General features: G+C 36.6%; 2 protein-coding genes and 2 long non-coding RNA genes across 5 annotated transcripts; 3 read left to right on the top strand and 1 right to left on the bottom strand.

Annotated features, from left to right (window-relative positions):
- Window positions 1-5176: 5176 nt before the first annotated feature.
- Window positions 5177-18918, top strand: LOC114136872 (uncharacterized). Its single transcript, XR_003593882.1, has 3 exons — window positions 5177-5302; window positions 9185-9187; window positions 18908-18918. It is a non-coding gene; the product is annotated as an uncharacterized LOC114136872 (long non-coding RNA).
- On the bottom strand, window positions 5603-12108 carry LOC114136870 (carbonic anhydrase 1-like). The gene is made up of 7 exons (XM_028005254.1): window positions 11787-12108; window positions 11334-11531; window positions 9777-9895; window positions 9001-9093; window positions 8851-8913; window positions 8619-8774; window positions 5603-7131 (listed from the first exon to the last, which is right to left on the bottom strand). The coding sequence occupies exons 1-7, from the start codon at window positions 11818-11820 to the stop codon at window positions 7012-7014; spliced, it is 783 nt and encodes a 260-aa protein (XP_027861055.1). The 5' UTR covers window positions 11821-12108; the 3' UTR covers window positions 5603-7011.
- rbis (ribosomal biogenesis factor) lies at window positions 13234-15468 on the top strand. The gene is made up of 4 exons (XM_028005255.1): window positions 13234-13388; window positions 14241-14356; window positions 14483-14599; window positions 14674-15468. The coding sequence occupies exons 2-4, from the start codon at window positions 14246-14248 to the stop codon at window positions 14740-14742; spliced, it is 297 nt and encodes a 98-aa protein (XP_027861056.1). The 5' UTR covers window positions 13234-13388; window positions 14241-14245; the 3' UTR covers window positions 14743-15468.
- A 3096-nt stretch (window positions 18919-22014) lies between the features above and the next one.
- LOC114136401 (uncharacterized) lies at window positions 22015-25176 on the top strand. Of its 2 annotated transcripts, none has more exons than XR_003593785.1 (3): window positions 22015-22080; window positions 23213-23343; window positions 24954-25176. It is a non-coding gene; the product is annotated as an uncharacterized LOC114136401 (long non-coding RNA). The 2 variants fall into 2 exon arrangements; XR_003593784.1 differs by having other exon boundaries at window positions 23213-23379.
- Window positions 25177-25779: the final 603 nt, after the last annotated feature.

The following is a 25779-nucleotide window of genomic DNA, read 5'->3' as shown; positions in this document are numbered from 1 at the left end:
CTGATAATGTGGATACTTTAAAATTTGATTTTTGGGTCTTTTAAAAAGGATGCAGAGAAATTATAATCCTCCTAAAATGAAAAGCACAAACTGTTCATCTTTAATAACCACGTTTCATGTGTTAATAAGCATCCAGTGACTGAAATAAGCGTAGCTAAATAAAGCAGGAGGTTTTAAGTAATCCTGTTCTTGTAACTATGAAAAAACAGGAAAAATGCAGATGAAGAATTCAGAAATGAGACATTCCATCTTTGTCTTCTTTTTTTAAACGGTAAAATAAGAGACAGTTTCTGTTTGAGATCTGAAACGATTTACAGATCCCGTCGCTACAAAAATCTAACTATGTTATTTGCTTCTTTAAAATATTTTGTACTGTAAAATTGTTTTTTGCAGATTTAGCGAGTAAAAAAATAGCATTTTGTTGTGTAAACATGTGTAAACCACTTTCACCTCGGCAGGTTTGGTCCCAGTAAAAGTCTGGACATGATGGACGCTCCTTCATGGTCTTTTGTAGAAAAATGTTTCTTTGTGCATCTCTTAAAAAGTGGAGTTTCTGTTTATATCCGATTTTCCTTCATGCATTATCATGCAGTATCCTAAAGCTTTTAGTTCCTGATTCAGTCACGTTGTAGAAGAAAAATCCCACTGCTGTCAGAATTGAAGCAGGATATTTTAAAGCTTGTTGAAGGAACACATCTTTAGAAGTTCATGTTTACAGAAAGCTGTGAGAAAGATTGAGGGAAGGAAATGACAAAGGAAATTCTTTTTTCAGTTTGACTAACGCTTTGCGACGCGTGGAAAGTTTCCTGGATTCTCTTGAACTTATGTCGACCAAATACTTGGAAATGTTTTCTGCTGAAGCAGAAATGAAATGAACGTGTCACTCATGTCATATCAGATGCATCAGTGAGATTGTTTTCAAAAGCTGCAGGAGTAAAAACAAAGAGATTACATAACATTAATTCTGTTAAAGCCCTAAAGGAAAAGGAATTACTCCGCTACGATTAAGAATCAATACCAAACCAAAAGTCCTCCATATGACTTTTATTGCCAAGTGAACATTTTCCTCTTATTTTTAACAAAGATTACGGATGAATAATCTGTTTGATTATTGGTATGCAGCCTTGCAGCGAATGGCGTGGATCTAATCAGTTTGTCACAACCTGTTTCTGAATAGTGATGCCATAGAGATAGAAACACAAAATGCAGGTTGATGATAAATGATGACTGGTTGTGCCTCCCTTTGTTAAAATAAACCGGTCTCCTACATCTCTGTTCGTCTCTGTGTTGTGGGAATTGTCCACCAACTTGTTCTGTGTGTAAGAAATATGTTGGCCAGACAAAGCTAACCCTGATTCACTTGTTCTTACAATAAGAGTTCAAATAGATGCATAAAAAAGCAACATGCAGCGATCTTCTTGTGTTTTTTTTTGTTGATAAACATCTTGGTGTTTCTAACAGAACAGTCAGACTGGATGTTGTAGTTTTACTTGTACATTTGGGCGAAAGTGCTAAAGGAGCTGAAACACGCACATCTCGTCAACATGTTGGCATCCGGCGGGACCTTTTCCTCCTGTCCTGTTGTCATAGCAGCAAAGAACATGAAAGAGGCATCACAGAGGGCAGCGCCAGGGAACCAACAAAGAGGTAGCACCAAAATAGCATCCGGGGTTAAAGGTCAGGGGTTAAATAGCTAAAGGTTAGCTATTTAAATAATCCCAACACTGGAAGAAAATATAAGTTATTGGTTTTGGCTAGAAATCCCCCTAGAATTTTTTATTTTGTTGGAATCTCCTCTTCTTATGTCTTTTGCAGCACCATTTTGATTTATTATTGTGTATAAAGCCTTAAATAAAATAAATGTTTATTGTGGTACCATAATCTCTCACAAACAGTTTTAAATAAAATCAAACATATAAGCATATATATATATATATATATATATATATATATATATATATATTTATATATATATATATATATATATATTTTTTTTTTTTTTATTCTGAAAAAAAACTCCCAACCAACCAACCAAACAAAAAACCTGTAGCCGAATCTAAAAAAATGGGAAGAAAACAAACTGGATGCTTGACGTGGGTTTGATGACTCAGGTCTCAATGTTTTTTACGTCGTGTTTTGCTGGGACGCAGCTGATTCCTGTATCGGATTGTGTAAAGGAGCTTGTGGGAGGAACATTACCTGGAAACCGGCAGATGACAAACATGGCCTGCAGGGACGTGTCCTACCATTTTACTGGCTGTTGCACTAGTTTTCATCTCTAATATCATCCACAGGTACTGAATTCATAGCTGTTTGGATAAAATGTGATTTGTTAATACAGACGGTGATACAGGTTGCTTTTCCGATTTCTATATGGAGAAAAAGGCTTTATGCTTCTTCCTTTATGCACATACTTTGCAGGATTTCCTGGTATTCTCTTAAATAATACTGGGATGATTTCAGATGTTCTAAGTAAAATGTTGGATCAGCAGAGACATTTTAGCAAGATTATGAAAGGGGCTTAATGAATATGAGTGAAGAAATATTACAAAATCATAAGGTAACAGTCATAGGTACAGTCATGTTTAAGAAAGAAAAACAAGATATCCATATTCTGTTTAATGCCACATTTATCTCGGAGGGTTTAATGGCTTTGAACGCCCATTCTAGTCAACACAATGTAAAATACAGATAAGTTTAACTAACTAACTAAAAATAAACCAAAACCAGACTAGAATCAGAAAAACAAATTAATAAATGTTGAATTGACATTCAGTTAATGATATAAGCGTATCATAATCATGTTTGATTAATTTTTCCCAGCAGGAATAGTGAAACTGGACAGCTGATTGGAAGATGACTGGAGATAAACACGTAGAAATCCTGGAAGAAAACCAGTTAAAGCGTTAAAGAGTTGAGAATAGGACAAAAGATCCATCAGGAAAATGACCCCAAAACGTCAGTCAATGCTTCAATCCAATGGTTAAGATCCAAGCATGTTCAACGTGTTAGAATGTCCTAGTCAAAGTTTAGTCCTAAATATAACGGAGAATTGACGCCATAAGTGGAAATTGATGCGTAAGAATGTTTTCACACCTGGTGGTACAGTAGGCTTGATCAGATTGGGAACCAAAGTTGCAACATTTGTTACCAAACTAACTGAGAAACCTGTTCACTCCATCGCCTGTAGGGGTGCTGCACCAAGAACCACTGAAGGAAACAAGACAAAAGAAGAAGAGCACAACTTCCTTCTTCAGAAATTTTCTTTAGAAATTGTAGGATTTCTCTTTTCTCCTCACCAAAAGACCAAAAGCCGTTTCTCTTGCTAGTGCTAGACTCTCGTGTTTGTTTTGGCTGTATTTACCCAGAATGCCCTGCGTTGTAGTCCACTTTCTGCTTTTGGAGCGGACTCTGGTCCGTCTACCGTTCACATGTACATTTGAACTGCACTAGAGTTCACTATTTGCAAAAACGATATTTGTACAATGTATTGACTTTGGTTTTTCAGAATTGTAATTGTAAAACACATTAAAAACCGTATAACTTTTCCTTCCATTTCAGAATTACGAATCAGTTCCTATCGCACAAAAATACCAATTAAATACAGCTCTGGAAACATTTAAGGGACCTCTTGAAATGATCAGTTTCTCCGATTCTATTTTTTATAGGTTTATGTTTGAGTAAAATGAACATTGTTCTTCTATTCTCTGAACTACTGACAACATTTCTCGGAAATTTTAAACAAAATTTTTTAATTTATTTGCAGAAAATGAGAAATGGTCAAAATTGCAAAAAAGATGCAATACTTTCAGACCTCAAATAATGCAAAGAAAACAAGAAAATATTCATTTAGAAACAACAACACTAATGTTTTAACTCAGGAAGAGTTCAGAAGTCAATATTTGGTGGAATAATCATGAAGTTTTCAATGGTTTTTCCAGAGCTGTACGTTTAGTTGTTGTAGCGTGACAAAATGTGAACGCGGTCCAGATGTTACCTCTACCCTCATCATTGTTGAAAAGTATAGCATTAAAAACAAAACAGAGCATAGTTCCATGAAAAAAACCTAATAAACACATTTGATACTCCTGACTGAAAACAGTATTGTTTCTGGTTTAACTGGTTTTCGCTAAAGGACGGTAAAGAATGGGTCGCTGAATGTCTCATCTCATTGTTAGCATTTATTGAACTTTGTGCATTGCACCACAACTAATGACATTTGTCCCCAAGCAAACTTTCCTCTCTTTTTTTTTGTTTTTATAGAGCTCTGTATCGACTCGACTGTGTTAATGAGATTGAAGCTTCACCACTCAATGCTAGTTATTTATATTGATCTTTCAGGATGGCACACGTTTTATTTGTGTCACAGTGTGGCTCTGCTTTGAACTCGGTCAAGTACTTTTTCTGTAAAGAGACACAAAAAGCGGCATAAAAAGAAAGAAGAGTGAAGTTGTCTGCTCACATTTCCACCGAATGTGAAGTGTAACTGCTGATTAATATCTGCAGTGATCTGACATAGAGATGTTACCAAATACCAGCAGCTCATGATGCATTTTAACTATTGCCAACAAATCAATGTCTGATCAGTGCTAATGCTACTCGACCAGTTTAATGGACAAAATATTCACTTTTTAGACTAAATATCGCTGGGTAATAAACTCAGGAGCAGTAATTCATTTAATGAGACACAAAAATCATTAAAATGAGAAACTTTCTGGTTTTAATGAATAGAGTGATTCTGTCTGTGTTGTTTTTTTTCATCTGGCTGTGAGACAAATGGTGTATTTAAGTGATCCTGGTGTCCTTAGCACAACAAATGTACAGGCCACACACATTGCAGTAAATAGAAGATAATATTGATGGTCTCAAAGTATGTTTTGCTACCAAATTATTGGCGGATTCCATATATTAGTATGACAAACTGGATTTCAGAATTTAGTCATTTAGTCAATTTTAAAGGTGACCTCTTATGCTTCCTTGAACAGGTTTGGATAAATTTATGGCCGATACAAAACATGCTCATTACATTTTGTTTGCATAAAATCAGTCTTAGATTTTTAAATGAGATTTTAGTCTAGTTAGTTCTCCTTTCAGAATGAAATGCCTCTCGTCATTTTAAATCCAAATAAATTGCTTGCTGGCCACACTTACATGTGAAAAGGAGGGCAAACAGATGTGCACTTATACAACTTTGAAAAGCAGAAGTGGAGCCTCCTCCACAACTGACAAGAATGTAGCAAGTGGTTTCTGAATGGTAAGTTAAGAACAAAACACTTCTCTTTTCCATCAGCCATTTTACAGCGTATACAGAGGTGCAACCAGCTGTGCTGGAGTTCAATTTTGGTTGCTAGGTAACGGAATGGGCTTCACTGGGGTTGCTAGGTGACCGCCAGTGACTGCTGACTTGTTACGTTACATTCCTACTTACTTTCAAAAAAAACAAAAACAACGGGATGCTTTTTTTTTTTTTAAAGCTGTAGAAACTCAAATGGAAGCATAAAAATGTGCAAAATTTTTTAAACCTTGAAGAATAATACTTTTTACTAATATACTAATATATTAGTATAAACTAAACAAAGCAGAAAAGAAGCATAGACACAAATTAATCATAAAATTTATTTATTCAACTATTAAATGTTCACACCCAAAAAAATACCATTACACACCTTTAACAGCTGCATTACTCATTCACCTTTCTATTACACATTTCTTTCAAACCTTTCTGGAGTAACAAGTGCTGCACCCAGACGTCCTGAAGGGCCTTTTGTTAATCACTCTATTGTAAAGACCACAAAGCTGACAGGACCTTTCATGTTTTCCTCCCAGGACGGTTTCGTCATTGGCGTTTAATGCTAGCTGCTATGCTGTATGGCCACAGGGCTACAGTTCACCTATACTCAACAATTGTGCCAATTTGCTCCTTATTGCTATAATTATCAGGATTTAAGCAAAAAAAGACGGTGATTTTTGTCACAATGCATTATTTAAGAATTATTTAAAAAGCTGTCAGGATTTAAGAGACAATTCATCATAAAAATAAAGAAAATAGACTATAAAAATAAACGTTACAAGCTATTGTCATGGAGCTGTCAGCCTTATGTACAATTTGAATCAATAAGGAGGTCAATGCCTTCAGGCTGCATGTCTGCATGGGACTGCACGTGTGTGTGTGTGTGGGGGTGTGTGTGTGTTAGAGTATGAGCCAGAGGGGGATTTTCTAAGTCAATCACTTGCAGTGGAGGCGGCTGCAGCGGTTCAGTAAGCTGCTGTGTTGCAGAGGCTGGCAGGCAGTTAGAGATTACAGCTAGATTGGCAGCGGGAGTGTCCTCATGTCTGTGTCCACTTTTGGCACCTTGTAACTCACACACGGTGATATGCTGTTATCCTCCCACATTAACTGGAGCTATGCAGCCTGTGGTTTCTGCAGCGCCCCACTCTGGTGAAAATATTTAAGCCAACATGACATGTTTGACTTTAAAGAGGCAGTATTGTGTAAAACGTTTTAGCTTTACATCATGTTATAATGCTAATCCCTCGTCAAAAACATAACTGGAGCGTTGGTTTGATTAATTCATGCGTATTTGAGAAATATTTTTATCTCCCCAGGCAGCCTTTTTGAGTGCAGAAATGCTTGGGGGAACTGAGCGGTACAGGTTTAATGGAAAAACTTTGTTGCTATGACTTCCTGAAGGAGGAGTTTCCAAAAAAGCAGGAGCTTCTTAAAGAGACAGAGGCCCAATTCCAAGGTGTTAAATTGCAAAATCAAATTTCTTTTCTTGACAGCATTTTATGGCACTATGTGTCCTGAAAATACACAATACTGCCCCTTTAAAAATAAACTTTAACAGGCCATGCTTCTTGGATCCAGAAATAAATGCAGCTGTTTTACAGGAATTTGAGCTTTAGAGCTGGACGAAGAGAGATATGTCTTCTTCCTATGGTTTCCAGGGAAAAAAAAGGTATTTCTGAAAGGGGGAAGGGAGGAAAAAGGGCAGGAGAGGGGGATGGGAACTACTTGAAGGAGGCACGGACAGTGCGACCTTTGAGTGGCTGCGGAGGGCGGTAGTTGTCCACCATGCAGCATTCGGTCTCGCCCTCACCGGAGAAGAGGAGGCTGCGAAACTTGGCCATCTGTGAAACAGGAGAAGAAGAAAAGTAGTCAGAGGAGCCCACCTGTGATTTACTTATGCTGATTTAATCCCAGAGACACTGCACACAGTTCACTGGAGCAGATTACTGTCATTTAAATCAGCTGCAAATCTACTTTCCCAAATTAGAGGATTGATAGCTCATCAAATCTGCAGTAAAACCCCCCTGAAAAGGTAATTTCCAGGTTAAATAATGGTTTTTGGGCAGAAGAAAAAGCTTAAAATAATGAAATCATATAAGTTTTCTGTAATATTTTCTGCCATGTTCAGTTTAGCTGTTCTTACTTATCTTAAATCTTGAGCATGTAAATGTCAAACCTTTTAAATTATTCATGAAATGGAACAAAAAATAAAAATAAACAAAAATAACCTTGATTTATGAGGCAACATATGCTTCACAAGCCACTGATTAGCATATAAATGTCACATTTTACATTGGTTTTGTAATCAAAAATACTTTAAAACAATTGCTAACAGCTAACCTGCTAAATTCAGGTAGCTTCCTACCCCCTAAATACCAAATAAATGTTACATTTTGTATTGATTTTGTAATAAAAATAGATTAGAACAATAAGTTAACTTTCCAAAGTAATCAAAAGAGATGTTTTTTAAAATGTAATCTGACCCATCTTTGTAATTTCTGAAAATATTTAAGTAGTCTTGCAGCAAAGCAGCTATAATCTAACCAAACAGTTGCAACATGATTGTGTCAGATGACCTATTTGAAGGATTTTCCAGTAATGCAGGATAATGAGTTAATAATTTACACACTCCTTCACAAACCTTCTGGCACATGAGGGAGTGCACACAGCAAGTTAATTATTATTATTATTTTTTCATAGCTTCGGCCGAATAATTTAGGCGATAGTTGTAATCAGCTGATAGACTATTGACTTTTTTTACTTGCTTGTAAATGTTGGGCCAAGTCTGAAAGGGCATTGAGTCGAAAGGTTATCCTGCACCTCTTGTGTCTTTATTCCAGGAAATGCAACTTGTGCATGCAGTGTTATTTTTCACATGGCTAAGGGACTTGAGCTACAGAGACAAACTAATCTGAGTCGAACGTCTGCTGTGTTTGGTGTTCTTGGATAGACACAAATTATATTTACTGTAAACGCTGCAGCATCATGCTCTAAATACATGAAAGTCCCTTTAGTTTCAGACTTTCATGTGTGGGTTGAATATTTCCTACTGACTCCCCACACATTCGCTCGCACATTGTGGTAAGCCAGTAACGTCTCTGTGAACTCTCATTTGAACTCTTTCTCTCGGTTGGCAGTGTCAATTTTTTCTCATTTGAGACTAAAATGGGGGGGGTGCTGTATTGCATTTCTTCCCCCTAAATGAGGTTTGTTCTTCAGGTTTCAGGAATGCCAGCAACACCAACAATTAGGCCCTTGATTCGGACCGTAGCAAAAAGGAGGTTTGTTCACAGAGCCGTGGAAGAATGGGCTCTTTAATTAGAAATACCTGCTCAGAGCTGACGCTGATTGGCTCTTTGCAGACGATCCAAGTGACGCTTTCCAGCAGAGGAGGCGTGGTCAGAGAGCCCTCGTACGTCCAGTAGTCTAGGCAACCAGGCAGCAACGTCTCAGGGTTGAAGTCAGCGAAGGAACATTGGCTGCCCTGAAAGTACATGACAGAAAAGTTCATAAATTCATTGATTCAGAAGATGAACAAGAGTGGTTCTGTAGATACGTACTTTGGTCTTGATTGAGTCAAATGCATCAATAAGTTTCTGGAGATTAGGATTTTTTTCACCAATCTGGAAGACAGGAAATAATAGCATACCAGTGTACATTTTTCTGAGGTGTTGAAGTTACACTGAATGACTTCAATCAATAATGTTTACCTTTAGGAAGACTCCAACTACAGCAAGCCCATCAGGTTGACTGGCGGCTTCCCCAAAGTTTGCATATTTAGTGTTCCAGTGCACCAGATGGAGCTGGAAATAAATTAGTGCAATAATGTTTTTATTTAGGAATACCAAATAATGACTTTTAACCTGTTTCTGTGCCCCAGATTTTATGGAAAAGACAGTTAATCTCATTAGCTGGCTTAGAAAATAGAGAAATAATCGGACACTTTCTGTCCAAATACTACGAATAGTCCTTGTGATTGAGCGGTCTTAGCGCTCTCAACCACAGTTTTGTGTGGTGCTGCTCTCTACTATAGCCTGTTGTGAATGCTGAACATGCTTTCCTGAAACAGTAAGTTGTTTCTCTGCCATTAGCACATGTAGAAGCAAGTACATGAGGAAGATTGTCAGCGATAAGACCCGCCTCCTGGCTGTGATTGGTTGGTTTTGGTTGGGAATGGAAGTGGAGGAGCTCCATCTTTTCACAGATTATCTGTCACACATTATACTGTCAGAACATGGTGACAGTTTTCACAAATATGTAAAAAACATATATATTTTAAAAATAAAAGTTATGTACTGCACCTTTAGGATTTTGCAAACATGCATGAAAGAATCAAAGCAACACTCTGTATGTTTTTGATGAGATTAACATTTACATGTTATCACGATGTAAAGTTTACTTTAACTGACAGAATCTGGAATTACACCCTTTATATTCTAACTTCAATCTTTCGTGATGTGATATTTTTATATTAGAGCATTCTTACTTCAGCTGGGTATTTGGTCCTGGCCACAGTATGTTCAGACCCGTGGTCGTCTGAAGCCCCCCAGTGAAAATGAAACTGCTTCAGTCTGTGGTTAAATAAGATGGGTCCGTCTTGCAGAGCTGCAGAGAGGACAAAAAAGGAAACACTCCTCAGTCAACTCAGCCTACACTCAGTATGAGTCAGCCACAGTGAGGGTTTGAATGTTGCACTTCGGTAGATGAAACATAAACACGCTGCAAAGGAAATACGTCCTTGAACAAAGATTATAAAGAGCAACCTAAATAAGATGAGATACAAACTTCCTTCTTGATGAAACAGACTCATTTCCTGTTGTATAAGAACTGATGTCCAAAACACAGTTCAAAGTGCATAATCTATTTATGCACTGAATACAAAGCAGTGGAAATAATTGAGACGCTCAAAACATTTAGCAGTAGTGACGCTTCGTTAAAGAAACAAATAGAGGTAGTCGACATGTTTCATGTTTTCCACAGGGTACATATGATGCATAATCACATCCTGCAGACAAACGGAGGTTTCATGCAGAAGAAGTAGGAAGAAGATGAGCAGTCCAAGTTAACGACGCAGAAATTACACTCTAATCTCAATTAAATGTGTAAATTAATTCAGAAAAATTGCAAACCAAGAAAACAAAGCAACCATAGATTGTGTTCTTCCAGCAAGAAAACCACCAACCCCCAACTTTTTCTTTTCCTTCTTCACTTCTTCACTATTGACCTCGCTGCCAGCTTAAAAGTTGCCATGAGAAACGGTTACCAGGGGCTTTCTTTTCCAGTATCTGCATGCTTTGTACTTTTCTTTTAATTTACAATTCAATAGAAGAAAGAACATTTAAATTAAAATCTATTTGTGGGACTGTAAAATAGACAGTAAAATCTGTTCAGCATTGGTGGAAATCCTGAAAATCATTAAATCATTTGTTCTTAATCTTAACCATCTAACTCCAAATGTATCATTTCTGATTCACATAAGAAGATCTAAGGCCAGGATACTAGGAAGCTACAAAGTCAACAAATAGAAAGTAAAATATAAATACCAATTATATATGTCTACAGATAGAGAAAGAAAGTTGTCAGTAAGTGTGATACATGAAGTTGTTTTAGTTTTTCTTAATTTCTGGCATGTTATTTTAATTTACATAATTGCATTTAGCTTGGTTTGCAAATTATGATTGTAATATTACTTATACAACAATGAAGAAATCCAGGTATTAGTACAAATTATTGTTTGACTAAAGACAATTTGTTTTAAACTTAAAACCATTCTAAAATCAAGGCACAAATCTATAAATTAGTTTGCTTACACTTACAGCACACCATGATCTGCAGCCAATAATCTACATGACCATTTTGTATCAGATTGATTTGATATAACTGGCTGTAAATTTCACCTGCTTGTCTTGTAAAGCCCCTTAAGATTATCATGTTGAATTAAATTAACATGAATTAGGCTGGAACGTGGAAATCTTAAGTAACTGGAGGAATGTTGCCCTGTTGACCTTAAGAATCCACGCAGTATTCAGAGCTGGATACTAACTTGAGCTGTCAATGTCGTCTAGGAAGGTCACTTGGAAGGAATGGCCGTTGTTGAGGATCTCCAGGCAGGTGGATGGGTCGTACTTCAGGACGAGCGGCTTCAGCGCCGGGTCGTACGACGCTTCACCCGGAACGATGTCGATGGGCGACTGGCGGGGTCCGTTCGCGATTGGGAAGCTGTCAGCCCATTTGTCGGGTCCTAGAAATCATGCGTATAGTAAAAAAAAATTAATTGGATTAATTTCAGGAAGCTTTGTGTGTATAAAATGCATTTTGGGGGAGGAATCTGTGCGTAAAATTTCCCCAAAACGCATTAGTCATATTCTGATGACACAAAAACCTCTGCAGAGTTCAGAGGATGCGCATTATGCTTTAATTTATTCAGCACCCTTCCCGTTCCTATGACTGGTTCTAATATTAATTTTATTGCTGCACCATCCAAACAGCGCCTCACCGGTATCCGCTCCGTATCCCCAAGCGTGAGACATGGCTAATGTGTTTTCTGCAGAGGCTGTGTAATCTCCCAGCGCAGTACAGAGCAATGCAGTGCAGAGCTGCCAGTGTCCTCCACCTGACAGCTGCCGAGCTTATATAGCCTGTGCGCAGCGCGTCTGCCAGGCTGGTGGTGGCCACATGATGCCCTCGTATAGTGACCACGGGAGGAGTTTAGACGCGCTGAAGCGACGCTCCGTATCAATCCAAGGCTCCAAATTCTTCATTCCTGCCGGAGGAACATGCAGATTGATGCGCGTTCGGTGTTCATCTAATGGATTTTGCTGCATATTACGCAATGACGTGACGCAGTACAGGGTGGCGGCGCAAGGTGAAACCGGACTTCAATTATACCAGTAATTGTCAAATTACAAAAGCTAAAAGAAAAATTATGCTAAAAAGGAAGAAGATTGTTTTTAGCTTATTTTTTTTGTTGCAATTTATAATCAATCTCAGATTGTTAATACCTTCATTTAATAATAAAGTCATAATTTATTAGACGAGCTCAACAAAATTACATTAAAACGCAAAACATGCATCTTCACCTCCATATGTTTATAACACTAAGTACATAATAAATGTGACAACTCAATGAAATAATTTCAGATAATTATTTATTCAGTCTCATTGAGAATTTCCACAGACCTTGTAGATTATCATTTGCAGCCCAATGGCAGCTACTCCTCAGTGCAGCATGACAATGACATAATGAGGTTTGCATCGCGGTGCTGCGTGAAGATCTTGCAAGCTGGAGGGAAGGGGTAATTATTTGTGTAATGGCACCATCTGGTGGTGCTAAGCAGAACTGCAAGAGTTTTAGTGCACCAGAAAGGCAAAATTGTTTGTATTTTATAGGGGTTTTATGTGGTTTTTATGTACCATTAAAGTATTGCTTTAATATTTTTTACAATTAGCAATCTTAAAACGGCGGAGTGGATTTGTATTCAGTGCATAAACTACCTTTTTATTTAACTGCTGTCTATGTCTTTTTGGATACATTTGTACATACAGACACTAGATTATTTGACCATACTTAGCAACAAGGAAACAGAACTCTGAGATATTCAAAGTTTGCAAAGTTTGTTTTACAACCTAATCCTGTTTTACACTTCTCAAATATAATATAATATAATATAATATAATATAATATAATATAATATAATATAATATAATATGAGTCAGGTTAAAGCAGGGGTGTCAAACTTCAGTTCTCGAGGGCCGTTATGGAGTGTGCCACAGGTACCAAACACTGGAATGAAATGGTTTAATTACCTCCTTCTTGTGTAGATCAGTTCTCCAAAGTCTCGCTAATGACCTAGTTATTCTATTCAGGTGTGGTGCAGAAGAGGCACATCTAAAAGTTGCAGAACAGCGGCCCTTGAGGACTGGAGTTCGACACCTGTTGGTTAAAGCTTCCCTTAGACCCACCTGACCAAGATGGCGCCCGCATTGACAGGTTTCACAATACCAGTCATTTTATTGCGTCGTCGCACGCAAGTGACGTAACCGGCAGGGCACGTTTGTAGCACATGAATTCACAAACATTGCTCCTCATATGAAAAAGGTATGAAAACTTTATTTCGTGCTTCTGTTTTCTGATTTCGATTTTTGGCTCCTACTTGGCTTCTCTATGGCTGTTAGCCTGTTTGGCTAAAATGTACCTTGTGATTACGCATTTGTTTACAACGTGGAAAGTGAAGAGCTCACAATAACGAGTTCGGTATTAGTCAAAGAGCACATTGTATGAAAGGTTAATTGTTTTAGAATCGTATTTGTCAACTATTAAAACAACATTAAAGAACATAAACATCTAGCGGAACGTGATTTGACCTATTTTAGTAGTTTAATGCAGCTAGAAAATCAAGCGCTAAAAACAACTAGTAGCTTGCAGCTTTTTGTTTAAGTAAACGTTTCCAACATTTAGGATATAAAATGATTGTTATACAGATTTATTTCAGAAAATAAATCTGCAAAATAACGACATCTGCTTTATTTTTATTTATTTATTTTTTATTTGGGTTCATAAATGCAGTTTAACTACCAGAATAAGGCAGAGAATTTACTAGTTTAGTTTATTACTTCCTTTAAAGTCAGAAGTTTGCATACAATAAGACTGCTGGGCTTTCAACCAGCTTGGGAAAATTCTGGACGATGTAGATGATGTCAAAGCGTTAGAAGCTTCTGATAGGTTAATTAACAATAAAAGAAATCAGCCATAATGTGATATCTGGATACCTAAATGTGCTATCTTAATATTTTTAAACAATTATATGCAAGTATGAACAACATAAGAATGTGAGAAGACATTTTTAGGATGCTGGAAAGACAGTGTTATCCACACAGAGACTAGTTTTGTTCTGGAATAGTCTGTTTTTTATTAAATATTTCTCTGTTGCTGTTTTTCCGTTTCCTTCAGGTAACATGGCGAAGAATAAACAGAAAGGAAAAAAACAGAAGAGTGTCTTCCAAGTAGCAAACAGGCATCTGAAGATGAAGAACAAAGCAAAACCTGTCACAACATCTCTAAAAAAAGTGAGACTTTACCCTTCCCCCATTAATTATGCACATGTATTATCCATCCCCTCCATATATCTTATATATATCCAATTCAGTGTAGCGTTTACACCTGCTGCTTTGGTGTGTGTTGTGTTTGGACAGATCAGTGCAATGAAAAATGAGAAGGTGGAAAACCTAAACCAGATATTTACGGAGGTGCAGAGGGATGTGAAGAGCATTTCCAAAAGTGTTGCTCCGCAAACAAAGAAACAAACACAGGTAGAGGACGAAAATGTTTAATGCTTTAGGTACTTTTATGACACAGATAATAACACATGTTTTGGGTTTTTTAGGGTCCGAAAGAGCCACCAAAGGAACCGGTAAATGTTGACAACGCTGCTCAGCTTTTCTCTCAGCTTTAATGGATCAATCCTGATGAGTGATTTAGTTTTTTTCTGATGGACTTTGTCATTAAATGTCAAAAAGAGGAATGAGGATTTTCCTCCAGCACCAGCATGTTGTTTAATCCTTCGCTGCAACTGAAGAAGTTTGTATATTGGCAGCAAAAAATGAGACTGTCAACAATGAATATTCTGTTTTTGTTCTTGACTAATTTTTCTACGTTTGCACAGATTAACAAAACAAAAAAAGGAAATTTAAAAGAAACGAGTGATGTCTTTGAATCAAACAACACTTCATATGTTTGTATATTTGTCCTTGTGAAACTGCAGTAACTGTTTTTGTCAAACCAGAACGCGAACCAAACACATCTGAAGTTTGCATGAATATTTCAAGCTGTATGCATTAATTAGAATTAAAATTCAGAATCAATTTCAATTTATACAGCCAGTTCTTGTTTTTCTTAAGTCACTTAAGTTGTATTCCACCGAGAAAATCTCCTGCTGGTTTGTCTCAAACCTCCACATAGCCAAACTGCTTTAATTATCCCACTGACGCCTTTCGATGCAATTTCATATTGCCGTTGCTCTGTCGCCATCTAGCGGCCAGAATTACGCATAGTCGTTGCAGTTGAGCCACTTTGCATATTAAATACCTAAATTTACATCTGGTTTGTGTGGTATAACATGCCTCAGCGTTGAGTGATATCATGCTTTGCCTTTTTGTAAATAAAAAGTACAAAGAAAATACATAATGTTCTATTTTTGCCATTTTCCAGTGCTGGTGTGTAGGCTTACAAACTGGTTCAACTTTTATTATATAGATAAAAAAAATAAAACAAATAAAAGCCAAACACAAAAATATGTGACCATAGCCTTGTAACAATAATAAAACAAAAAAAGTTCAAATTGGACAGAAAGGCCACAAAAGCAAAGAAAGAGTTAAATTATACTGGGAGCCGCTGCACCTTCCCTCTTTTATTATTTAACATGTTTTGTTGTGACTTTTTGTAAATCTCAGTTGACTCCTGCTCCCATTGTTGATGGGTCAACCCAACATTCATGACCTCCCGCCAAACAAACCCAGAGAAAGAAGCCTGTTCATCAGGGAGTTCACAGTTTCAGTTTCCTCCACTATAAAACTATAGACTTGAAAAGTGATGTTCTCAGACACAATGGTTTCAAATGCTGATCTGCAAAAACACAAAATCTTACAAAGTAATTTTGTCTAGATTCTAGAGAAAATATCTTAGTACACTTGAAATAAGACAAAACTAATTTCTGAGAAATCTTTCAGAAAGGTAGAGGAGCATGTTTTAAGTTAATAATTTCCTAATATTGATGGAAAAATTACTAGTTCCATTGGAATATATGAAAAAATAGATGGTCATAAGTGGAACTAGTACTTCTTCATCAATACTAAGGAATTATTGACTTAAATTAGCTAATATATCTTTCTGAGAAGTTACTTGTAATCTTATTTTCTCTTATTTCAAGTGTGCTAACATATTTGCAGTAGAAACTAAACAAAATGACGTCGTATATTGTTTTGTGTTTTTGCAGTGTAGAGTTGCTTCTACAGAGTCGTACACTTGAGAGGCTAAAAATAATTTTCATTTTGTTCTCTGTCAAACGTTTTAGATTTGTTTAGAAAACAAATAAATTACAACTTAAATGAAAGCCTTCAATTTTAACAAAAGTGTCCTACTTTAGGTTGGAAATAAACAAACTGAAGTTATTAGTTGACATATACTAAAACAAAAAAAAAGAAAAAAGAATGCAATTTTAAAATGTTTATGTATTTTAATGTTTTATTTTTGAACTGCATTGTTCTACTAAGTATTTCCTTGCCCTCCTGTGCAGCTATCAAACATTTCTGTAGAAAAAAAAAAACGGATTCCTGGACTTCACGCTGTCATTTTCATCTTGAGGGCACCTGAAGGTGGAGTATGGATTTTTTTGGCTGCGCCACGGAGCTGCAGAGCTGTTATCAGTATTCTGCTGCTGCATTCTTCTGGAATAAGCTGACATCTGAGGTCACCGGTGCTCCATCGCCCTCCTGATTGCTCGTCTCCATGGCGACCTCTGACAGAGTCCAGCTGGTCAATACATTTGGAATAAGCGTGAGAAGAGGCCTATGGCAAACCCATGCAGGACTGTGATGAAATGAAAAACATTACAGATTCAAAAGTAAAGTTCTGATGAGTTAAGCGGTACATCATGACCTCATCGCTGATTTGGACTGATGGTAATCCATCTTGGTTTAAATTAGTTGGAAATGTATTGTCTTGTAAATCTGAAACTTTTTATTCTGTTAATTCGGCTGATTTTTGTCTTTAACATCTTTTCTGAAAATAATACACAATGCATTGGCTAAAAAATATATTGGCTTCCTTTCACACTTGATTATTGACAAATATTTATAAAAAGCGGATTTCTACACTGCAAAACAGAAATCTTACCACGCATTTTTTTTAACCTAATTTCTTGCTTAAATAACTTAGTACACTATAAGACAAAACTAACTTACAAGCAATTTTTCAGCAAGATGTACGAGAATGGTTTCAGTAAATAATTCCTTAAATTGATAACAGCATTGCTGTATGAAGCATTTCCTTGCCCTCATGTGCAAATATCAGGCATTTATGTGTCAAACATTCGTCCAGAAACTTTTTGTTATAAGTGAAATAAGAATAAGTGATTTGACTAAAAGAGACAAATATATTTTTTTTACTTGTTCAGAAAGACCATAAACAATAAATAATGCTAAATTACTTAAGTAAGATGACATAATTACAGCTACTATAACTGCAGAGTTGAGTCTGCCAAATATCATTGATCCCTTTCAAAATTAAAAAAGAAATAAATTCACATTTTCATATAAAACTAGAGCCAGATGTGTAAAAGGCTTTTATTTTCACATATTGTAGATGTGAAGTTTGCCAAAACTCATTTATTCATCCTTCAAACTGATTTTGTTTAGCTAAAAATGTATTTTCTCCTGAGATTACATAGCAACCAGTAACTGACAGCTCCGCCCCCTTTTTTCTGTTGCCGCCAGAAACTGGTATCAACTCTTTGTTTTCTTTACAAGTATTATATTTTAACATACATTTAGGAGAACTTTAACTAAGTACAGGGTTTCATGTGTACTTCTGCCAGGTTTTGTATAAGTTTTCAACTTTTATCATTGTTGTTGCAGTGTTTAATTTTACAAGTGTTAACTGCTGCTAACTGCGGTCAGCGGTTCATTGGGAACCATTGCTCTGTAGTTTGTTTAGGATTATTTATTGTATTTTATCTTTTTATTTTAATGTATAGGGCCAGAAACTGCTGAACTGATGTTAACTACAACTTGATTTTCTCTCTTGATAGAATAAATTCAAAGAACCTGAGTGCGTTGTGAAGTCAGCCTACTGAACCTGAGATGAACAGAGAAGGGTTACAGATGTGTCTGAATATTAAAGAAAAGTGGATTTAGCAGTGCTGAGTTTTGCAAAAAAACAAATTTACAAATCTTAATTAGCAGGACATGGTTTGGCTGAAATCCTTCGCCTTGATCCCTTCTGGATAAAAGGTGCAAACGGGTGGTGAGTCTGCTGGAGCTGTTTTTTAAAGCCGGTGCTTCCCACTGGGATCCAGATGGCAGCATCAGAACACAAGCGGAGGGTTTGCACCACTTTCACACCCCAGGGAAGCGGGTTTCATGCCAGAGCACGCACACATCAGATTGGATTGGGTTTTTAATCTACATGAGCTGGTTGGGTGTGTGTGTGTAGATCTGTGGGAAGGACGGTGAGGGTGTGTTTATCATACCAGACAGTGTTGCTCCATAAATACTAAAATCTTCAGCTGTTTCCTAATTCTTACGATGTTTTAGAAGGAGATATAAGACGCAGTGTGACCAAAATGACCAAAATAAAAGCAATTTAGACAGAGAGAGTTTGAAATATCCACAAGATGGCGCTGTGGATAACCCCATCAATATGCAGAGAGAGGCGCAGAGAAGCGGGTCTGTGCGTTTGTTTTGGGCTCACAGATCGAGAAAGAAACAAGGGTTTGGCTCCCTGAATCCCAATGAGAATCCAAAAGCCCATTTGCAGCGTGACGTTCCCTCCACTCAGCTCTGTTTTTCACTCTGATGGGACCAACAGCAAAAGGTTACAGCATCTGCACTCCTCCATGTGAGAGAATTGGGAATCGATGGGTGTGTTTGTGCAGGGTTGAGGCACACGGAGCACTTATATGGGTGTTGGCTGTTGTTCAGATTTGCTTTTTCAGAGTCATTTCAGATGCAGAGGTTGTCACAACTCATGCAAGCTTTATTGTCAAACATCCACATCGTAATTTCTTCTGATTCCACTTTATTAAACTAAATTAAATTACAGATATATTTTTTGAATGATGTTTTAAATTGGGTTAGACTATTTCCAAACCAATAAACTCACATAAATTATTGTGTTTTTAATTTTGTGTACTTATGTATGAGTAAAATGGGCAGAAAACACTGAAGCAGGTTAATTTCCCTCATGTCACAGCAATCTGGATGTAAACGAGAAGAAGCTATTTTAGCTAAGCTAACAAAAACAGATAAGAAAAAAAAGCAAAGTTGAAAATGTGAACAAGAAATGAAAACAAAAAAAGTATTATGAATAGCTTCTGTTTCTACGCTAATGTAAGCATGCTAGCTCATGTCTGTGTTGCTAATGCTAATGCTAATGCTAATGCTAATGAACGTACGCTACCTGTTGCTGTCACAACTTGGAGTGGCGCTGGACAAAAACGTTTGAATACGGCAAGCTGTTTATCATACAATACACAGTTATCTTTGAAAGCAGTGGAATTAGAATATAGTAGGTGTTTTGTACATTTAATGGCACCGTTTTCTATAAATATTTCATTATAACATATGTAAAGTGGATGCTTTCAGCTTTTCGTGATAAACTGGATAAGATAAGTCAACAAAAAAACCTGCTTTGGCTTTGCTAAAATGTTTGAATATGAAAGCGGTACACTAATGGTCCTTAAAAGGTCAGAACTTAAGTCAGACGTATTTCCATCACGACTTATAGAGAATACTATTAGGTAACACTAAGAAAGTTGGAAAGCCTCTTTGTAATGTCTTAAAAAGTGAATTCATTAATATTTATTTTCTTCTTCAAATGCACTAGTCTACTTAGTGGCTTTTAATCTCTCCTTTAATGTATTTAAAGACCATTTGCCAACTTGTTAGATAGCCAAGATTTAAATTGTGATTGAAAGTTTTTCTCCTAAACCCTGGAGTCTCACTCTGTCCTCAAGGTAACCTCAAATTAAAGTTTTATTTTATGAAAACTTACCTCAAAGGTACTTTGTTGCAAAATAGACAGTTTTCTTCACTCTGTTGTTGTAAATATTAAATATATTTTCTTCTATCATCAGAAGAGTGAGATGATAACTCTAGTTTTGAAGGAGTGTTTCATTCATTTTAATTTAGAAATTCATCTTTTAAAAAATTTTTTATACATGTGATTTGACGTAACATGGGAAAAAAAGAACCTTCATGAAGATTTTGATTTAGTTTAATTGATGCAATCACTTCTGCTCTTTGTAACACCTCCGGTTTGTTTGAAAAGTCTTGATTAGCAGGACGCCTTGCTGAGTTCATGAAAGTATGACAGAGGTTACTGTAATGGAAATATGCTTTCTTTATTTTTTTAAGTCTTGGAAACATAGAAAAGGTGGTTTTCTGTTCATGTAGAAATGCATACAACACATTCTCCACTTCAGCTGCAAAGACATTGGAGTAAATTATTTTAATATTAAATTATTGTAATAAGCGTAGGCCTACTTGGGTTTCATATTTGGAGCTTATTTACAAACAATTTCCAATTTATTAAGATGCATTTATGATTGACGGAGTCATTAAAAAGCTTTTTGTGTTATTTTTTTAGAAACCTTAGCAGAGGATAGCTGTCAATCCAGTTGTGCAATGGCAAGATGTGCAACAGTCCAATTAGTACATCTGGGAGAGTATTAGGCAATACTAACAAAAAAGTATAAAAACAAAATTACGAGAAAAAAGTCATAATATTTTGAGAACTAAGTTGGAACATCATTACTTTATTCTTGTATCATTTTGACTTAATTTTTGAACAAAATTATTCTCATAATTTTATGACTTTATTCTCATAATGTCATTACTTTCTTCCTGTAATTTCATTACTTTATTCCAGTAATTATAGGACTTCTTGTAAAATTCTCGTAATTTTATTTCTTTTTATTTCTCAGTGTGGCCCTAATACTCCATCGTAATATTTCAGGTAAGCTGACAGCGTGATGCGATGAGTTTTGCGTTACTTGGATGACTGGTTTTCAATGGTTTTTGGCCGCGGTAGGAGACAGAGGAGCCCTCTTCTTCCTGTGATTTGTTGTTTTATTCTGCAGCTTGTGTGTAATGTTCATTACTCAGTTTGAAGCAGTGCAGAGATGCAGCTGTTTTTTGCTCCTGCATTGTGTCAAAGTGCCTCGAATCATCTGTTAAATGCTATAAAACATTTATTGTTATCCTCCTCTCTGCTGCCTCTAATGCAGCTGAAACGTCGCCCTGTTGTCTAAATGAGGATGACGCAGCTTATAAACACTAAACAGAAGGTTGGAAATTTAAATCTCACTGATCAATGCATTCAGTTGCACAGATTTACTGCTCTGTGTACATGTGTCTGCCTCCATCTGGCAAACACCCTTTAAGAAAGATAATTCCTGCTTTTTAAAAATGTATTGCATTGATGGATCAGTGTTAAAGCAGCCATGTAATCCTTTTCCTGCTATTGCCTAATGGTCATAGGTTGTGTGCAACATGGTGCAATTCTTTTCAAAATTTTGTATTGAAAAGGATGACTTTGTGCAGGTGGCAAAAGCACCTTGTGCTCTTCGTCTTTTCTATTCCACAATTCCACAAGGGGGGAAAAAAAGAAAAGCATGAAAAGAAAGCCTCCCCCCTTGGTGTGCAGCTGAATTTTTTTCTCAACGGGAAAGATCAACCCATCAGCCAGTATGACAGCTTTCATGTGTCACCTGTGGCAGCCAGCTACTGCCCAGAGATTAGTCAGTATAAACTGGAATAATATAGAATTTTCAAGGTTTGTAAAGGCTTTATTATTGTAATACCAACAATACAAATGTATTGAAAAAGTTTATATTTTGCCTTTAGCTGTTCATACTTGTCATCAAAACTTTAATTTAATGCGTAGTTTTCATGCGACGTCACACTTCAGTGAACTTTAGCTGACAGCCATCTTGTTATTGTCATTCCAGTTGCTATGACAACAATAAACAAGCTATAGGCTTAGTACTAGCTCGCTCCTATCTAACTTATAAACAGTAAGTACATTACAACTATTACTAAATCACAATTTTTACTACTCTACCGATGTCTGTGTAATACTAAGCTAAATATTTACTGTAGTAGTTCTTTTACAAGTCCATTTAAATATTGATTGTATGAGTCCCTGGATTTCAGGCTGTGAAGCTCCTCCTTAGTGTTTCCCTAACATAAGATCAGAGGCAGCTTGTCCATGTCGTCTGACATATTTTTCTTCTCCATCTGATACGGGTCGATCCCGAAAGCAGCCATTTTGTTCATGCATCTTTGTATGTTTCAGTCTCGCACATTGGTCAAGAGTGCCCGTATATTTTCATTTTGCCATGGGTCAACTCTGCATTGCTCATGCTGTTGCTTACTAAGATGGTGCCAATCACTTCCAGTTCGGACTTGTGGAAATTATGTACTGAACAACCCCCCCCCCAAAAAATGCTTCCCTCAAATTATTAAGAAAATTCATTGTATAATGAGGGATATATTTCAGGTGGTTGTTTCTGGTCATTTTAAAGGTTCAATATTTAGCTTTTATAAACAAAAAGTTTCTTATATGTTTGTTGAAACCATCATGACGGTGTAACATGAGACAATAATCTGCAGTTCAACTGTCAACTGCTCCCAGTCAGACACAACTAGTCAGATCCAGGAGGAGGGTCTTAGCGCTGTCAATCATCTTGTGTGTGCACCGCTCCACCCTCTCTCTTGCTCTCTGCTACCGTACAGCTCCTTCCCTACACTGCAGCCTGCTGTGAATGCTAAGGCTAGTTAGAATAACCACTGGATTTAATGGATGCTATACTCCATTAAAACTTGCATTAAAAGTCAGTTAAAAGTGTCATTATTTACCAAAAGACACTTTATGACAGTCATACGCATTGATGAAGACTCCTTCATGTTTATGACAGTGTCATGTCAGTCATGTTACTTAAGAATGTTGTTTTTTGACTCCAAAAATGTTAAATTGACTGCGAATTGTTGTGTCTAAGTTTTGAATCACTTTGTTTGAGCTTTAGAAAAACAAAGCAACAGCCTGACAGCAGAAATCCGTTTTTTAGAAAGCCACGTTCTTAGTCTGTGACACCTTACAAAGGACGAGGGTGTTGAACAGATGTACTTTGTTCATCCGTCTGACAGGTGTAGCAAGGCGCACTCGCCTCTCTCTGTCTTCGCTGACAAGCAAAACACGCTCGCCTGTCCTCTCCACACATCTCTCCTGAGCCGCCGCCTCCTGCACTCAGCCGCGGACCGGACCCTTTTACCTGCAGGTTGGGACCTCACCTGAGACTCCAGCATTGTGCCAGGTTCCTATTGTTGAACACCCCCCCACACACACACGCACACACGCCCACACAATCCCGTGTGCTGTGTTTCTTCAAGTGTAAAGCCTATTTCATACCCAACCAAACAGCTTGCAGTGGCGTGACGCTCTGCTGGTTCGGTGCAGATGGAAAATAGAGCTGCAGAAGCTTGGGATTGTTTGTTTGGGCATTTGATTGTTATCGAGATCCAGTTTTCTGCGTGTAAATGACTTGGCATAGACCCAGCAGATTTTGATCTGGATATGGTCACACTTCTCTGTAATTTGGAAATTTCTGACATCTTCATCAAATTGCAAAAGGGGAATTTAGATCTAGTGACTTATTATACGTCCTTGAGCAGGTTAGGATATGGGCTGTACAGAACATGTTTATAAATCTTTTTAGAAATTAAAAAATTTATTCTTAGAAAATGAGATTTTAGTCTGGTCAGTTCAGCCTATTTTGAGCTGTTTTAGGGTCTTTTGTCACTTTAAACCAGCGGTGAACAAACTTTTCGGTACGAGGGCCAAAAATGTCAAATTGAAACTATTCAGGAGCCGCAAAAGTTTGTTTTTTTTATATTTTACTTTCCAATGAAAACTGCAAAAACTAATCTGTTTTTAAATGTTTAATAAACAACAAACTAAACAGAACATTTTAATGAAATAAGCAAATAAGTAAATTTGAAGGTTTGCCACAACAAAACAGTAAACAATATCCTAAATTGTTCATCTTTTTCTGGATTTTTTAAAAAATATATATTTTTAGCAGCAAGAACAGGATGTGGCTCATTTATTTAGCTAATTGTAATAAATGACCAAAATTGCATTTTAGGAAAACCCACTGGATGTTTTAGGTCCCTGTTACTAATAAATTAAAAGCAAAAGTATGCATGGATACCTTTTATTCCATATTGAATTTTATATTTTAATATTTTAATTGTATATTTTCTGAATTTTACCTCAACATCAGCTGCATAAACTAGCAAACCAGATCTAGGCTATTCAGGAACTGTGATGAAGGACCAAATTATTCAGAGGGCGGCATGCCAAACTTTGGACACCCCTGCTTTAAATCAAAATAATTTTCTTCTGGTCATGCCCCCAACTCAACGTTTACACTCACTTGTGAAAATTGTTGCAAAGTTTCTGAGATTAATCGCAAAATATCAGAGATTTTTCTAGCAAATTTTTGACTTTTAAAACTCAAAAACTTTCTAGAAAAAGGAAATTTCCTTGCTTTTTTTCGTGAACATTTTTGAGATTAATCTCAAATTATCTGAGTTTTTTATAGCAATGTTTTGATTCTTAAACTTAAAAAATCTGTGTTTTCTACAGATTAATCTCAGGATTTATTATTATTATTATTATTATTATTATTATTATTATTATTATTATTATTATTATTATTATTTTTAGTTCTAAAGGGCCAGAAATTTCCTTGCTTTTTTTTTGGAAAATTTCTGAGGATAATCTCAAATTATTTTATTTTTTTCTAGCAAATTTCTGAAGTTTAAAGCTCAGTCACAATTTCCACCTCACTGTCTTTATCGATTAATTTTCTTTTTAAAACGTAAGAGCCAACAGGATACTCAGTCGATTCCACAGCTTCACCCAGCTTTGGTTTACTGGTGAACACCAAGGGAAAGCGTCTCTGCTGAGCCTCCCAGTGCTCCCAGCGTCTGCAGGAGGAACCTTCTGCTGCGGCTCAGATTCACCCTCTCAGAGGAGGACGCATCGATGTGTGCACACATAAACAAACTGTGTTTTCAGCCTAAGTAATGAACTGTGCAAAAACCCATCTGTGTTCCATTTTCAGTTCCTAACATCTGCATCAACATTAATGAGCCCACAGACATATTGGTGTGCAACATAGTCTGCTTTGCAGCATATATTTCCTTCACACTTTTCTTCCTGGTTATCAAAAATAACAAAAAAACTGGATTTGGGAAAATGCAGTAGCTTTATGAACAAGAGAACATTTAGAAACCATTTGAAAAGCCAATGAACTCATTAGTTCTGAAGCCATAAATGTGTTTTAAATAGCCACTATCATTAACAGGGAAAACTGCCCAAAGGGATCACGTTTTAGGAAACACAGATAAAAATTATTTTCATCTCGTTTTTATTATTTGAAGCTGCATTGGGACATTTAAAATCAGTAATAAATTCTTGTAGTAAAACTTTAATTATGATGGTGGAAACAAGACTAAGAATTTTCAACCTTAGTAACCTTAACTTTGGCAGAAACTGTTTTGAAAAAGCTTTAATTAATGTTTTTTTATTTTCTTTCCAAAGAGTCTCACATTCTTGCAATCTTTTAAGGTGATTACGATCAATCTTCTCTCTTCCTGAAGGTCTCAAAGTTTTTCTTTACCCTTTAGCGCTAACCTTACATGATCTT

The sequence above is a fragment of the Xiphophorus couchianus genome, chromosome 21, assembly GCF_001444195.1.
Source record: "Xiphophorus couchianus chromosome 21, X_couchianus-1.0, whole genome shotgun sequence".
Classification (NCBI taxonomy): Eukaryota; Metazoa; Chordata; class Actinopteri; order Cyprinodontiformes; family Poeciliidae; genus Xiphophorus; species Xiphophorus couchianus.
This window is presented reverse-complemented; position numbering and strand designations above follow the sequence as displayed.